Below are 16,459 nucleotides of genomic sequence, written 5' to 3'. Positions count from 1 at the left end.
TTTTCTATGCTGTACTTTATACCCCCATGGCTATTCTGTAACTACCTATTTGTACTTCTTAATCCCTCACTTCTTCACCCCCTCCCTCTCCCCCTCCCATCTGACAACTATCAAAACCCTCTCCATTTTCATGATTCTGTCTCTGTTCTTCTTGTTTGCTCAGTTTGTTTTTTAGATTTAATTGTGGTTACATATGTATTTGTTATGTGTTATGTATTTAACACATAATACACATAATTGTGTTATGTATTTGTTGCCATTTTATTGTTCATAGTTTGGATCTTCTTCTTTTTCTAAATAAGTCCCTTTAAGATTTCATATGATAATGGTTTGGTGATGATGAACTCCTTTAGTGTTTTCTTGTCTGGGAAGCTCTCTATTTGCCCTTCCGTTCTAAATGATAGCTTTGCTGGGTTGAGCAATTTTGGCTGTAGGTCCTGCTTTTCATGATTTTGAATATTTCTTGCCAATCCCTTTTAGCCTGCAAAGTTTTTTTGAGAAATCAGCTGACAGTCTTATGGGAACTCCCCTGTACGTAGCTAACTTTTTTCTCTTGCTGCTTTTGATATTCTCTCTTTATCTTCAACCTTTGTTATTTTATCGTGATGTGTCTTGGAGTGGGATTCTTTGTATCCATCTTGTTTGGGACTCTCTGTGCTGCCTAGACTTGCATGTTTATTTTCTTTACCAAATTAGGGAAGTTTTCTTCCATTATTTTTTCAAATAGATTTCAAATTTCTTGCTTTTTTTGGCAACCCAGTAATGTGAATGTTGGTATGCTTGAAGTTGCCCCATAAGCTGCTTATACTATCCTCATTTTTTTAAATTCTTTTTTTCTTCTTGTTTTTCTGATTGGTTGTTTTTTGCTTCCTTATGTTTGAAATCATTGATTTGATTTTTGGCTTCATCCACTCTACTATGGATTCCCTGTAAATTATTCATTTTAAAAATATTTTATTGATTATGCTATTACAGTTGTCCCATTTTCCCCTCTTCACTCCCCTCCACCCTGCACACCCTCTCCCACCCACATTCCCCCACTTTAGTTCATGTCCATGTGACATACATATAAGTTCTTTGGCTTCTACATTTCCCATACTATTCTTACCCTCCCCCTGTCTATTTTCTACCTACTATCTATGCTACTTATTCTCTGTACCTTTTCCCCCCTCTCTCCTCCTCCCACTCCCCTGTTGCTAACCCTCCATGTGACTTCCATTTCTGTTGTTCTGTTCCTGTTCTACTTGTTTTGCTTAGTTTCTTTTTGTTTTTGTTTTAGGTGTGGTTGTTAATAATTGTGAGTTTGCTGTCATTTTACTGTATATATTTTTTATCTTCTTTTTCTTAGATAAGACCCTTTAACATTTCATAAAATAAGGGCTTGGTGATGATGAACTCCTTTAACTTGACCTTATCTGAGAAGCACTTTATCTGCCCTTCCATTCTAAATGAAAGCTTTGCTGGATAGAGCAATCTTGGATGTAGGTCCTTGCCTTTCATGACTTGGAATACTTCTTTCCAGCCCCTTCTTGCCTGTAAGATTTCTTTTGAGAAATCAGCTGACAGTCTGATGGGAACTCCTTTGTAGGTTGCTGTCTCCTTTTCTCTGGCTGCTTCTAGGATTCTCTCCTTATTTTTAATCTTGGCTAATGTAATTATGATGTGCCTTGGTGTGTTTCTTCTTAGGTCCAACTTCTTTGGGACTCTTTGAGCTTCCTGGACTTCCTAAAAGTCTATTTCCTTTGCCAGAATGGGGAAGTTCTCCTTTATTATTTGTTCAAATAAATTTTCCAGTGGTTGCTCTTACTCTTCTCCTTCTGGTATCCTTATAATTTGAATGTTGGAACATTTAAAGATGTCCCGGAGGTTCCTAAGCCTCTCCTAAATTTTTTGAGTTCTTGTTTCTTCATTATTTTCTGATTGGGTGTTTCTTTCTTCCTTCTGGTCCATACCATTGATTTGAGTCCTAGTTTCCTTCCCATCATTATTGGCTCCCTGTACATTTTCCTTTATTTCACTTAGCATAGCATTCATTTTTTTTATCTAATTTGTGATCAAATTCAATCAATTCTGTGAGCATCCTGATTACCAGTGTTTTGAACTGTGCATCTGATAGGTTGGCTATTTCTTCATGGCTTAGTTGTATTTTTCTGGAGCTCTGATCTGTTCTTTCATTTGGGCCATTTTTTTTTTGTCTTGATGTGCCTGTTACATATGAGGGGCAGCGCTTTATGTGTTTACCAGGGTGGGGTAACCCATGTCACTGTGTTGTGACACTATATGTGAGGGAGGGGTCTGAGAGGGAACAATGGCGCTTGCCCCACTCTCTGCTGGATTTTAGTCCCTTACCCTGCTTCCCTCAAGCAAACTGGACCCTGCTGGTGCTGATTCCTATGTGGGTGGGCTTGTGTACATTCTAGGACACTGTGGGTCTCTCCAACGAACTCTCCTGTGAGGCTGGGAGTTTCTCCCACTGCCGTCTCAACCCTCACAAGTGTTTTCAATCAGTGGTTTGAGGCTTTATTTCCCTGTGCCCAGTTACCCAGTTTCCCAGTTTCCCGCTCCCCAATTTTGCTTGGTTTATCTGTGTGCCAGTGTGGGACCGCCCGGTCTGCCAGCCGCTTTGTGGGCTGCACCCCTCCACGATCTGCTGCTTCACTGGGTCTGCCAGCCGCCACCTTGCCGTGAGTCCTCTCCATCTGGGCTGCCCAACTCTGTCCCTTCTATTGGTCTGGGTGAATATTTCATCTTTAACTCCTTACTTTTTGGACTTCCATACAGTTTGATTTTCTGTGAGTTCTGGTTGTTTTTTGTTTGTAAATTGTTGTTGTCCATATTTTGGTTGCGCAAGGAGGCACAGTGTGTCTACCTACGCCTCCGTCTTGGCCAGAAGTTGTATCAACGCATTTTTTAAAAATCCAGTCATCTGTTGATAGACACTTAGATTGTTCCCATACCTTGGTTGTTGTAAATCATGCTGCAATGCCCCATTAACATGGGGTCTATTATATTTTTTTAACTTAGTGTTTTCATTTTCTTCAGATATATACCCAGGAGTGGAGTTGCTCGGTCATAAAGCAGCCCTATTTTTAATTTTTTGAGGAACCTTCAGACTGATTTCCACAGTGACTGCACCAATTTATTGTATTTTCCCACCAACTGTGCCCACAGGTTTCCTTTTTGCCACATTCTGGCCAACACTCATTTCTTATCTTTTTGGTAATAGCCATTCTAACAGGATTAAGGTGACAGCTCATGTGGTTTTGATCTGAGTTTTGTTGATTATTAGTGATGTTGAACCTCTTTGCATGCACCTGTTGCCATCTGTATGTCCTCTTTGGAAAAATGCCTATTCAGAACTTCTGCTCATTTTTAAAAATCAGATTATTTTTTGCTATTGAGTTGTATGAGTTCTATATATATTTTGGATATTAACCCCTTATCAAACATGATTTACAAATATTTTCTCCCATTTGATAGGTTGCCTTTCATTTCATTGATAATTTCCTTTGCTGTGCAGAAGCTTTTTAGTTTGATATGGTCCCACTTGTTTATTTTTGCTTGATTGTCTTTGGTTTTGGATTCAGATCCTAAAAATCTTTGTAAGACTTATGTCAAGGAGCTTCTTACCCATGTTTTCTTCTATGAGTTTTATGGTTTTGTGTCTTACATTCAAGACTTTAATCCATTTTTTGTTGATTTTTGTGTATGGTTTAAGATAGTGGTACACTTTCATTCTTTTACATGTGGCTGTTCATTTTCCCAGCAGCATTCATTGAAGAGACTGTCCTTTTTCCATTGTATATTCTTGGCTCCTTTGTCTTAAATTAATTTACCATGTATATATATACTAGTCTGTTTCTTGGCTCTCTGTTCCCATTGATCTATGTGCTTGTTTCTATGCTGGTACTGTACTGCTTTGATTTCTATAGCTTTGTAATACAGTTTGAAATCACAGAAATTGTGCGTCAGTCATTGTCCTTTCTCAAGATTGCTTTGTTTGGCTATCTGGGGTCTTTCGTCCTTCCATTGAAATTTTAGGATTGTTTATTCTATTTCTGTGAAAAAGGGCATGGGAATTTTGACTGTGGTTGCATTGAATCTATAAATTACTTTGGATAAGGCTTCACAGTAGGAAAAACACAGAAGTTCTAGAAATTCAATGATCAAAGGCCATTTATTTAATATATGATTTAAAAATTTTAGTTAAGAACTGTTAATATCATCATTAGCAGCAGGGATAGGCTTAAAAGAAGCACATGAAAAGAATATTACATGATTGGGCACCTTTGTGAGATCAGGTTAATGAATCCCAAATGATGGTATAACTATTACTGATGTTTAGAATTTTAACTTTTAATAAAATGCTTGAGAGTAAAATCACCTGGGCTGTCTATTACATGTTAGTACCCATGACCTTTGGATCATCAGAAACAAATAGATAAACAAGGAAAGCATCTCCTGAATTTCACTATTAGGGTATAGAAATCAAAACAGCATGAGACAATTCATACTTAAATTGGAAGTTTTCTTGGTGTGACTCCATGATTTATGAATTAGGATGAGTTGTGGAAGACAAAGAAAAGGCGTCTTAAAATATGTGTCTGGGATGGTTTCAAAGAATTGCATAAATGCCTGCTTGGGAAACACTTTGGAGTATTGTGGCCTGTATGTAGAAAGGTGTCTTACATATTCACAAAGCTTGAAAAGTCAATAATAACAGCTTTTCCTGTTTAGGTGAGGCTGGTAATTTCTATTCACTAAAATAGTATGTAATCATAGACTAAAATATCAGAATGTATAGAAATAGCATTACAACCAACAATCTCTTTTTAAGGTTTATTTTTTTCTGATTCTATTAAAGTAATACTCAAGTTTTATTTCTTTTTATTATTTTTCATTTTTAGAAGGAAGAGGAGGAAATATTTTTATTTTTAGAGTGAGGGAAAGGGTGGGAGAAAGAGAAGGAGAGAAACAGCAATGTGAGGGAAAAAATCCCACAACCGAGGCATGTGCCCTGACCAGGAATCAAACTGGCAACCTTTCACTTTTCAGGACAATGCCCAACCAACTGAGCCATGGTGGTCAGGGCCAATACTCAAGTTTTAAAGGGCAAGGCATTGGTGGACATTTGCTATTATTTTGGCCACTCAGTGTGTGAAACACCTTCCTATTTTAGAATTCTCTACTTTTGTAGCTAGGTGGTAGGGGATGAAAATCTCAGATGCTTGCTCTCCCATGCTGCTGCTGCTGCTTCTTTCTCTGACCCTTCTTCTCTTTCCTCTTCTTTCTTCCCCTCCTTCTTCTTCATTTTTCATGTCCAAAGGTGATTGGCAGCAATGGCTAAGTTAGTCCTGCAGCTAATTTACCTCCAGGTTTGTTTAGCACTTCAGAAATCTCTCTTCTCTTGACATACAGATTTCCCATGCTTTTCTGTAGTTAATATGCAGACATGTCTGGGAATCACCATCTAGATCCACTTGCATCAGATTTTGACTTAGGAGCCAGTTATAAACAATGAAAGAAGCAGCAACATCCCTAAAGTAATAGTAATAACAACAAAAACAACAACAACTAAATCTAGAAATGATGAAGCTCTTTCTCTTTGGAAGAGTCAACTATAATGATTGTTGGAAAAAAACACTAAAAACTATCAATAGTGCAGGGGAAGGGAGATGCACAGTTGTAAGATCTGATTCCCTGAGAACCACTTAATATTTTAAATAAACTTATCTGACTAAAAAAACTAGTAACTGGCACCACCCCAATAAATTCAATACAAAGGAAAAAAGGCAGTGATAAAGTACCCTATGAAGGTAGGATAAAACTGAGTTGAGAGAAGATGATTCAGGTTTATGAAAAATGATTAAATTTTACTAATTAAAACATGAGACATATGTTCTGAATAAAACAGTGGCAAAAGTAACATCAGCAAGTTAAATGTGAATTATACACACGCACATTCTATTCTGGTTCCTTTGTTTAAGTCCCTCTCAGATAATTGTTTTCCAATCCCCCCTCCAAAAAACCCCTGATTTTCCACTTAAAAAAGGTAGTAACTGTTCATTATGCAAATTTAGAGAATACAGAAAAGGTCAATGTGTGTGTACTTCCACACATATATGCAAAAATTTATACAATTGGGATCAAACTATGTAGTTTTGTGCCTACCCTTTTAATGCTGTTTTCTATGCCATTCTTTGACAATACTTTTCTAAACAACTACATCATTTAATTGTTCTGCTATTGAGTATTTTGAGTCTTTATTATTTTGCTGTCATCAAGTTTCAAAGAATATTCTTGTGTATAAATTTTTGACTAGATCTTTGCTTATTGCTTCAGGATAAATTCCTAGATAGCATATTGCTAAATCAGTGAAATTTGAACCTTTTAAAGGCTCTTCACACAGTTGTAAAATCTCTCTCCAGAGGTGGCTGACCCACTTTTGAATCCCTAATGGGTTTTGACTATAAAGTATTGACATAAAACTTTTATAAAGCTGGAATGTCAAACACGAAAACACTTTACAAGAATAATGGATATGGTGTGTTATGAGAGTCAACTGCTTGCTGTACACAGAGATATAGTTTAGAGACATTCTCACATTTAATCTTCACAGTGACACTTTCCATTGGTCTTTTCGACCTTGGCAATAAAATGGGGAAAATGGCCACATAGCTTGCTTAAGGTTACATAACTCATAAAATGTGGACCTGGGAATCAAGCACTGGTTTTCCTGATTTCAAAGTTCATTTTCTTTTCCTTATATTATTGCAACTCAATTTAAATACTTCATACTTTTGTGTTCTGAAATGAATACTTGAGAGAAAAGAGGTATGGGTGAGTTGGTAGTAGAGAGAAAGAAGCAGTTAAAAAGCATATTGTCTTAGTTAAGAGTCTAGAAATCGACAAAGCATAGTGCTAGCAGGGCATTTTAACCAATGAGTATTTATTAAAAGCTAGGGTGCGCCAGGCACAATTCTTGTCCAGGAGGCTAACAGATACAAATGATGTAACCAATTCACTTATTAGCTTATCTGATTAAATAAAATACATTTCATAGAAATGATTATAAAATGCATTGCAGATAGAAACAGAATATCTTTTATATTACAGATCTTACAGTACCTAAATAATTATTAATAAAAACCAGGCAACCCATATGGTAAATAGAAGTTAGCAAACCACCAGTTATTTCTTTATTTTAGTCAGCAAAAGATAAAAAGCATGCTATCATCATGCTGAAATGGGTTTCAACATTCAATACAGATAACCTTTTTCAAAAGTAACATAGTCCACCTATCATCTTAAAATATGGTGTTTTTCATCCTGTGTCAAATCACATTATACCTTTGTGTTTAAAGGTTACTTTTGGTTTCAAAGTAAGTTTATTTAGTGCTTCAGTCCCATGCCTCTCAGATTCTTGATCTGGGGTGGGTGAGAATCAGTACAATTAAGTATTAGTTAGAGTAGCAAAACAAAACATAAATGGGATGGTTTATCTGCTTTGCCCAATATTTTCGCCAATATTCAATTCAGAAGATACACACGTGATTTAAATAAGAACATAACAGAAGGGAAAAAATGCTGGTGTTATTTCTTTGAAGCAAGTCTGTCCATTAGAGCTCTTTATTGCCTTTGGAGAGTTATGGCGAATTCTTTAAAGGACCACATCAGGTCTGTTGGCACACGATATATCCCTTAGTTTGAAGGCGGTGTGTAAGGGAAAGTGGGAAGGACTGAAAAGGCGTGTTGTGGAGTGTGTTTGCTGACACAGTCACCATGGCCACTGAACCGCAGTCATCCATGAGAATGTCCACCAGGTCCTTCTTGAGACCTCCCGAGATGGGTGTTTTCTTCAGGCAGCAGCACTGAAAACTTCCTCAAAGAGTGAAGGTCAACTTTTATTGCACAGGAACCAAAATTATTCTCCCCACCCCCGCTTCCTGAGCTGGAGACCTCCAAGTGCAAACAAGGCTGGGGATGCGGCGCTGCTCGCTCCTCTGGCCAGCAGGGAGCGCTCCACCAGGACACCTCCGGGAGCACCTTCTTCAAAGGGAAGCGTGAGGTATCATGTTGGCCCAAGCAATCCGGTTGGTCAGTCGCCATTCTCAAGCAACTTTTGTAAGTTGTTCTGTATCTTGAGATAATAACAGAAAAGCCCCTGTTACTAAATAGAATGGAGTATATTAAGGGCACATTTGCTACGGCCTATACAAAGCTTGAGATTTTTCAAAAAAGCTACACATGGGTTAAATTTGGATCAAGCAAACAAATGCTTTTTAATGGAACAGAAGTCTGTTGGACAATCCACTTTAAAACAAAAGAGAAGGCTGGAAAAGAAAGTGTGGCACAAAGATGAAAATGTCAGTGGAGACCAAGAGAAATCAGATGGAAGAAAAAGAACAGTAGCACTGGAGATACCAGGTGTGACACAATACATTCGGACACACAGGGAAACTGGTCTTCACCCAGCCCACTGGATGGTGTGAATCAGACAAACTCTGTGTAGGAATGTCTAACACTCCTATGAGATATCATACATTTCCCAGAAGAGTGTGAATTTCACAGGGACAGGGGCCACTCTATATCTATGGATCTCAAGACTACAGAACAGAGATGAACATTAAAAATTTGCTTAGTAAATGTTTGTTGAGTAAATGAACTTCATCCTCAACAACCAGTGCTGTGTGGGGGTAAGGAACCCTGAGGAACAAACGAAGGAGAATGTATTCCATTCCTCCAGAAGGGGAGTCTGAGGTGTCCTGCAGGCAGACACAGGGCGAGTGAAGAGGAAGGGACCTAATTTGTCTGTGCCAGGCACACCACGCATGTGCACTGTCACCACGCACCGCCACTGCCACATGGAGGCAGGTGTTACATGTGAAATGGGGGGTCAGAGGGCTCTGGGACAAGACCAGTTACATGGTTAGTTACACAGGCAGAGTGGGAATAAGAACAGAGGTCTGACTTTAGAATTTATGCTCTTTCTTCTGTACTTCTCGACCATAAATGCCACTTACAGTACTAAGAAAGTATTTCCTTCTTTACCCATAAAAGGCATTGCCTTCATCCTCCACATGTCTACTTTATGTCTCCCCTACCATTCCCACAGGACCAAAGATAAAAGCAGGACTGAGAAGGTAGGAAAAGAAATGAAACCACAGACTGATATCCAAAATATATCAAACATACCTACAAAGACAAAAAAAAACCCCCAAAAATAAAACAAAGGAGATAAACAGGCAATTTACAGAATAAAATCCACATGGCAAATGAATACATAAAAAGATGTTCACCAGCAGTAGAAATCAGGAAAATGCAAATAAAAACCACAATGAGCTCTGATCTCCCACTGTTAGACTAGTAGTAGGGAGCCAGAGGGGACAAAGATGGTGGCAGTGGGAAGAGAATTTGAGAAGACATTTGAAGATAGATCACGTAGGACTTCTCAATCGGTCAGTCATTGGTGGGAAGTGAAAATAAAGCAGGAGTCACAAACTATTCTTAGATTTCCCTGAAAGAGCCATGATGCCATGAACAGAAATCAGTAAGTTAAAGCAGGGCAGATCAAGAGGCTTGGATGCGAGGCATCGCTGAAGGAGAGTAGAAAGAAATTGCTGGTACAGAGTAAAATGAGCTGAGACAGGGCTCCCCCGTTCCTACCGCACGTAGCGGGTTTTGCCACCAGGCTGTGCTGCACCATAGCAACATTGCCTCTGGCTGGAGGGGCAGACCAGTCAAAAAGAACGTGGGTGTGGCCTGGTAACTTTCTTTGCTTCCATTCCTTTGAGCCACATGTGCAATTTATAACTTTGTAGAAAGTCAACATATGCATTTTGACCCCAAATCCACCTGTGAGGCTTCTGCCCTGGACAAAGGTTTCTGCTGGTATACAGGCCTCTTAGCTGAGCAGTGGGGCTCTCTCCAAGTTCCTGTTTTCCTGTCCCTCCCTACAGAATGTGGTGTCCTAGCCAGGCTCAGCAGGGGGAAGGGAAGAAATGCAGGAAAGGACAGCAGGATTCTGTGTGCTTCTGGTCAAAAGAAACTGGTGTATACCAGAGTGAGCAAATGGAAAATTAAAATCACCCCATTCACTTGGTCAGCATGGAAGCCAAACATTTCATTATTTTAAAAAAAGGGAAAAATTATCTTCAATTCCCAGTAACTAACATTTTAGGAAAACAAAGCAGAACAAAACAAAAACAAAACCAATTCTAGCTGCTACCCCATACCTTCTCTAGGCTGATTTTGGATTTAAAAGAGAAAAAGTTTTCAAGTCAGCACATAGATACAATGATTCAATAGGAATTACCTGGCATGCCCTGGTTTAAGAACAGAAGTTTGGAAACACCTTTGCTCTTAATACTTCAGGGGGTAAATGCTAGATAAAATTTAGTGTAGCAAAACAAACACATTGACTCATTTGCATTTCATGTTTCTTCACAAGTAGGCACAACTGCACTAGTATGGAAAGCTATTGGGCATTTGTGAGTTTGAACTGAACACTTCACTCTAGCCCTTTCCTTATGGATCAGGGTAAGAACAAAGTTTTAGATGGGGAGAGATAAACATGTTGAAAGGAGTAAAGAGAATTGACTCAGGTGTAACTTGGGGTACTTCCGGCGTGCCTCCCTCTTTCTCTGGTTCACTCTCCTACTGAGATCTAAGAATGCCACAAGCATAAGGACAAGTCTGCCCTGAAGTCGCCCTACAGGACAATACCTTTAGAGGTAACGGTATTCAGTAGCCCTCGACAGGGGCTGTGGTTGGATTCTGAGGGGCAGTAAAGCAGGGCGTTCCAAGCACAAATCTGAAGTCACATAGACCTGCTTCAAGTTCCAGGTCTGCCAGCTTTCCAGATGTGTCTCCTTGAGCAAGTTAATAGGAACTTGGATTCTTTCTCTGTCCCAGAGAGGAACAATAGCACCCAGCTCCCAGGTTACAACAGGCAATGAAGGCAGTAGTTTACGTATGACCACAGTTGGCCTGGGAGGAGATAGGGCGGCACTTTCTGGTTGGGGCACTCCCTACTGTGTCTCTCCCCTGAGGCTCTGTATCAGGGGTCACTTGCCACTGGGCCCTATGACACAGAAAAATATTTCTAACCAAGGAGGACAAGCCGAAGACAGACCAACAAGGAAAATGAGATGGAAACCTATTTCTTGGTGGAAATAACAAACAGTCTTTCACATTTATCACATAACCCCTGGTGGGATTTGGCCCTTTAGGCTGCCTGCTGCACCAGAAGCATTTTAACGTGTAACCACTGATCTGTGGCAAGTGACAGGCATGACCACCAGTGCCCCCAACACAGGCGAGAATCAGTCACCTTTTCTAATTTCAGGATGTTAGCGGTGAGCTGCCGGCAGAGGACCTCCACGTTTAATTGCACTTGTGACCCCAGACCGGAAGGTGCTGCCTGCCTGTAAGAACAAAGAGAAAAATGACTGTGGGCAGGAACAGCAAAGAAAGGGATGGAATAAACACATGTAAAATGTACTTGAACAGAAAACTAGGTTATAATAGAAGAGAGTGAGCATTTAACTTGTTAACATCAGAAGCGTCCTGTAGTAATCCACAGCTCCAGACTGGAGGTCGGGGGACTATTTAACAGCTCAACTGGAAGTAAATCCCTTAAGCTATTTTTGTTAAGTGGCCGCATTGCGCCTCGGCTTCCAAACGAAAATCATACAATTATTCTCAAGCATGTGGTTTCTTAAACCTTTTTTATTAGCCTCCAGTATCTTCTCTATCCCCACTACAGGGTAAGTTTGCCGGAATTATTGCTCTTCTCAGTTACATCCATACTTTGTTTTTGTGGGAGCAGGAAGGCTTTACAGGAGAAGTTTCAGAACATTTAGAAATGTCTTTCATAGAATTTCTGTTGCAGTGTGAGAACCACTGCTGTGGTTCTTTGAGTCTTGCCATACAGATGTGGGCTGCTCTTGTCTTACAGCCTATCAGATGCATTCACTATTCATCACTAGACTACAGGGCATGGGCTCTTTCTTACTCTGGGGCCCACTGGGGCGTGGTAACAGCTGAAACTAGGAAGTTCAGAGATATACACATATTTTTCCTGAAGACGTGGTCTAAAGGTGTTTATCAGATGCCCGTGGTCTGTAGCTTCTCTCTAGTTCTTGGTTGTAATTTATTTGTCACCATTAAATTTTTAGATGGTAACGATTGGTCTAACATATTTTACATGTGATCCATTTGTGAGATGTAGGCATTTGGTATATTATTGAAGATTACCTAAATATTAAGAAAGCAATCAGATTTTTAAAAAATTTTCTAGTATTAAAACAATTCTTAATCATTGACCCATGCTATCAAAATCTTAGATCCCCAAAAAGAACCTGAATCTAAATCTTTCAGTTTCTGGGTGAGGGATCTGAGACCCAGAGTACTGACTATCAACATAAAATTCTGACAATCTATAGGCTGTACCTGTAGTAACAAAGCTGGTGCCAGGTATGGAGTCAAATCAGATCAGGCATGCGGATTCAGTGACCTGGACACGGTGGCCAGGTGAACTGTCCTGGGCAGAGCAAGTACTGGGGAGGCTCTGTGTAAGTACTTTATTAACAGAACTTTCTGTCATAGGTGGTTCCCTGATCTCACATCATGTATGATCTTTGTGACTGTTCTTAAATGATTATTTTTTGGATTGTACTTCTTCTTGAGTTGATTATTTAAATAGTAGAATAAATATTTCATCTGCCTTTGTTCGTGGAATTTCCCACTCATCACCACCAAGTTAGCGGAATGGTAACAGCACATGGTGTACATTTTCCTAAAATAAACCCTTATATGATAGTGAACAGAACAGTCTGCAATAATCTAGAGTCACTGCCAATTCTAAGTGTATTAACATTTTGAATGAGATGGGAGAGAAGTATGGGCAGGGTGTGAATCTATTTCAAACCATTCTTCAGGCTTCTGCACTACTGGGTCAAGTATATATTTATGGTTCAAAAATAACCTGTAGACAGAATACTATTAACCCACAGAATAAGACTTTTAGGTGATGGTGGGAACACAAAGAAAGGCCCTGGACTGATACAGCATAATAGTTCTCCAAGAGTAGACCTCAGGCTGGCACCGTCAACATGGCTGGGAACTTGACAGAAATACAAATCCTCAGGCTCAAGCTCAGATCCACTGCATCAGAAACCTTGGGGATGGGTCCTATAATTTGTTTGAACAAGTGCCCTGAATGATTCTGAAGCACACTGAGGAGAGCCTGATCCAGTTCTAGGCTGTTTTGCACAACCAAGTAGCCCTAGGTACCTGAAAAAACTACCGTCTTTGTAGTCATACAGGCCTACATTTGAATCCTGATTCTATTTCAGGCTATGACATTCAGCAAATTCTTTCTCTGAGTCTTGGTTACCTCATCTGTAACATGGGGATAATAGTTACCTTATAGGGTATAGTGAGAGAAAATTGTATTTGTGCATGCCTGGATTGATTCTACTAGAGTCTCTAGCTCACGGTATGTACTCTGTAAAGGAATGTCTCTACTTTTAAATCTCATGCTAAAAGTATGTTTTCTAACATGGAATAACTTATTTTACTTTTTAGGCAGTGTGTCAAGATCCCCATAGAAGTGGGTTTAAAGGAAAGGACTCATAGGTGTCTGCATAAGTTTCATTAGTTCAGGCATGTAAACATGACCTGACAGAGCATTTTCACAGTCAGGGGTTTTGTAAGCGAATGGCCTAATACAAAGAGTTCTAGGTGAAGAAACGTATTGAGTAACTTGAATTACTTCCTTCCCGTGAAAGTCTTGACTCCTTGCCATTTTATGTAAACTTTTGTATTTCAATAAATGGGCCAAGGTCACAGCTGAGTCTTAGGATAATAGAACAAGATAATGTAAAATCAGGCTTGTTTCTCGCCTTGTCACTGGCAACACTATAGCCACTCAAGAACATGCACAATCAGGTCATTCATGTCTAGGACCTTCCTACCTCTTCCTACATATACACTTAAAATGTCTCATACAAAATGTATCCTTAATTAATATTTGCTACGAAGGTTGCTAAGCTCAGGCCAAACATCATACAAATCTGAATAGCAAGCAGCTGATAGCATGGGAGGGAAATGTCTTACTCAGTGTGATGGCTGTCTACAATGGAGGTGAGCAACCCCAGCCGCTCCTCCAGGGTATTAATTCTATATCTCATGTAGAAGGTCGAGATGATGAGCGCACAGACCCTGAAAAAGGATAAAAGAGAAATCTCAGTGGTTAATGGCCAGGCCCAAATGTTCATAAAATAATGCATTCAGAGCCAATGTACATTTGAGGCAAGGTATTTTCTAAAACAACTTGGCTGAAGAGACTTTAAAAAGATCTTTACTGGACAGGCTGATGCTTGTCACAAAACTTTAGAGCGAGAAGGGGCTTTTAAATCCTTTAGCTCAAGTTTCTCAATTTACAAGAAACTCTAATAGGCCACACCCAAGGAGGATCACCAAGCCAGTGAGCGCACTTCCTGCCACTCGGTGAGTCTCCCTCAGTGGAAGGGCCTGATGGCGAGTGCCCAGTCTTGTTCCCCGTGACTCACAGATTCCTCTCTTTATCTGGAAACCAAACTGGGCAAGTCCTCCTTGGTGGTAAGGAACAGCCTAGAACTGGGTCAGGCTATTTTCAGAACAACAACTGATTACAGACTAGAAGCCGAGGGGGAAGTTAAAAAAGTCAATGCCAAAGGTTTAGATAAAGGGAATGACATTTTGAAGTTGTTTTGGCCTCTATCCAGAGAACATGGGTTGGATGGAAAATAAACAATAAGGACAAAGATGCTTCATTTTAATTTCCCAACTAATAGTATTCACCCAAAACTTAGTCCTCTGCTGGATCTGGCACAATTGTTTTGCTTTTTGGGAAAATGTGGAAATAGGAAACAAAAATTGTTGCAGAAAAGATTTGGGTCACATTAGACAAAACTGAGATTTACAATGGCTCTTGGCAACATGAAAAGATTATCCCTTTAAAGAACTGAATCATTTTCTTAAGTCACTTTTAGTAAATTAATTTACTTACACGATTGCGTAGAATATAAGAATATGGCGGAGAGTTGGGTATTTCTGAGACTTTACGTTGTGTGAGACTCCAGTGGTTTCTGACTGACCTGTTGGGTAGAAATTGAGAAATTACAGTTTTAAAACACATTCATCCAGCACTATTGCTATGGAAAAGATGTCCTTGAAAGAGAAAATTAGACCCTGGCCAGGTAGCTCAGTTGGTTAGAGCTTCGCCCCGATATGCCAAGGTTGCAGGTTTGATCCCCAGTCAGGGCACATACAAGAAGCAACCAATAAATGCATAAATAAGTGGAACAACAAATCAGTGTTTCTCTCTGTTTCTCTTTCTCCCTGTCCCTCCATCTCTCTCTCCCTCTCCCTTTCAAATTGGTAAATAAAATTAAAAAATAAAATAGAATGCATTAAAACAGAAAGAGATTAAGTACTCCTAAGTAAGAGAAGTCATAGAAAATACTAACTGAAGCCTTCCGGCTGTTGTTTTAACCAGTAGTTACAATTCTTTCCAAATATTTCACTCATTCCATGTTTACTGAGAGCCTTCTCTGTGTCAAGCATTGTGTTGGAGTGAATGGTGAACCCTATGGATATCATCCTTGTTCTCATACCAGTACAACTGGTAACCAGGTATTAGAATAATTAGTCAACAAGAAATAATTCAACACTTTTAACAGCATTTTTTGAATCATGGTCTCAAAGTATTCATTGCAATGGAGGAGTCTCCATGAAGGCTGTTCACCTTTGTATCCCTCATAGTGAAGCAGGGGACTTGGTGATGTTTACTGAATGAATGGGGGACTTAACACGCAAAGATCTACAACAGGAAGGGAGGGGAGGGAATATGAAAGGCAGACATAAAATGAAATCCCTTTAAAGTTACAAACAAAAAAAAAAAGAAGAAAATAAAGGAAAAAAGGGTACAAGCAGATGGCCCTCTCCCCACACCCCCACCCCAACCCGCTCTTTACCGTGTGCAGGGAGGCTCTTGGCTTTTCCTTCAGGCACTCTGTTCCCATGGGGATCTGCCCTAGGTGGTTTTGCTTCTGCCTTGGAGACATTCAGAACTGTCTGGGATTCTGTCACATGGAAATCTGTCAGGCCAGAATGGGGCTGGGTAAGTTTTCTCTTCAAAACATTCAAACTGTAGTCTCAACCACAAAAGCAAATCAAGCTCTTAACATGCATAATGGCCAAGTATATAAATGGACCCTCTCATAAGTTGGTTGAGTGGTTGGGGACTGAAATCCAATGATCAAACAAATAAGTAATAAAATGATATAAGGAAATGCGGCCTTACCCCACTGACTCATGCAGACAATTCAGCTATGACAATTAATAGTATTATTAAAAGAGGGAAGAAAACATCATATGTTTCTCTCTTTCAATCAACCTAATATTATGTCAA

At 39.6% G+C, this 16,459-nt stretch overlaps 1 protein-coding gene across 6 annotated transcripts in view; it reads right to left on the bottom strand.

The window, feature by feature from the left end:
- Positions 1-5,846: 5,846 nt before the first annotated feature.
- The window catches only part of GRAMD2B (GRAM domain containing 2B), a 122,642-nt gene continuing 112,029 nt past the window's right edge, over positions 5,847-16,459 (bottom strand). For 5 of the 6 annotated variants that reach the window (XM_045838021.1, XM_045838023.1, XM_045838024.1 and 2 more), the window contains 5 exons: positions 16,023-16,145; positions 15,056-15,143; positions 14,122-14,226; positions 11,333-11,426; positions 5,847-8,140 (listed from right to left, as the gene is read on the bottom strand). In XM_045838021.1, coding sequence (XP_045693977.1) covers positions 8,099-8,140; positions 11,333-11,426; positions 14,122-14,226; positions 15,056-15,143; positions 16,023-16,145 — 452 coding nt within the window. In that variant the 3' untranslated portion in view covers positions 5,847-8,098. The remainder of the gene's footprint in view (positions 8,141-11,332; positions 11,427-14,121; positions 14,227-15,055; positions 15,144-16,022; positions 16,146-16,459) is intronic. The other variant, XM_045838022.1, reaches the window with a different exon arrangement.

This window comes from Phyllostomus hastatus, unplaced genomic scaffold (genome assembly GCF_019186645.2).
Source record: "Phyllostomus hastatus isolate PE091 unplaced genomic scaffold, TTU_PhHast_1.1 phas_contig_254, whole genome shotgun sequence".
In the NCBI taxonomy this organism is placed as follows: domain Eukaryota; kingdom Metazoa; phylum Chordata; class Mammalia; order Chiroptera; family Phyllostomidae; genus Phyllostomus; species Phyllostomus hastatus.
This window is presented reverse-complemented; position numbering and strand designations above follow the sequence as displayed.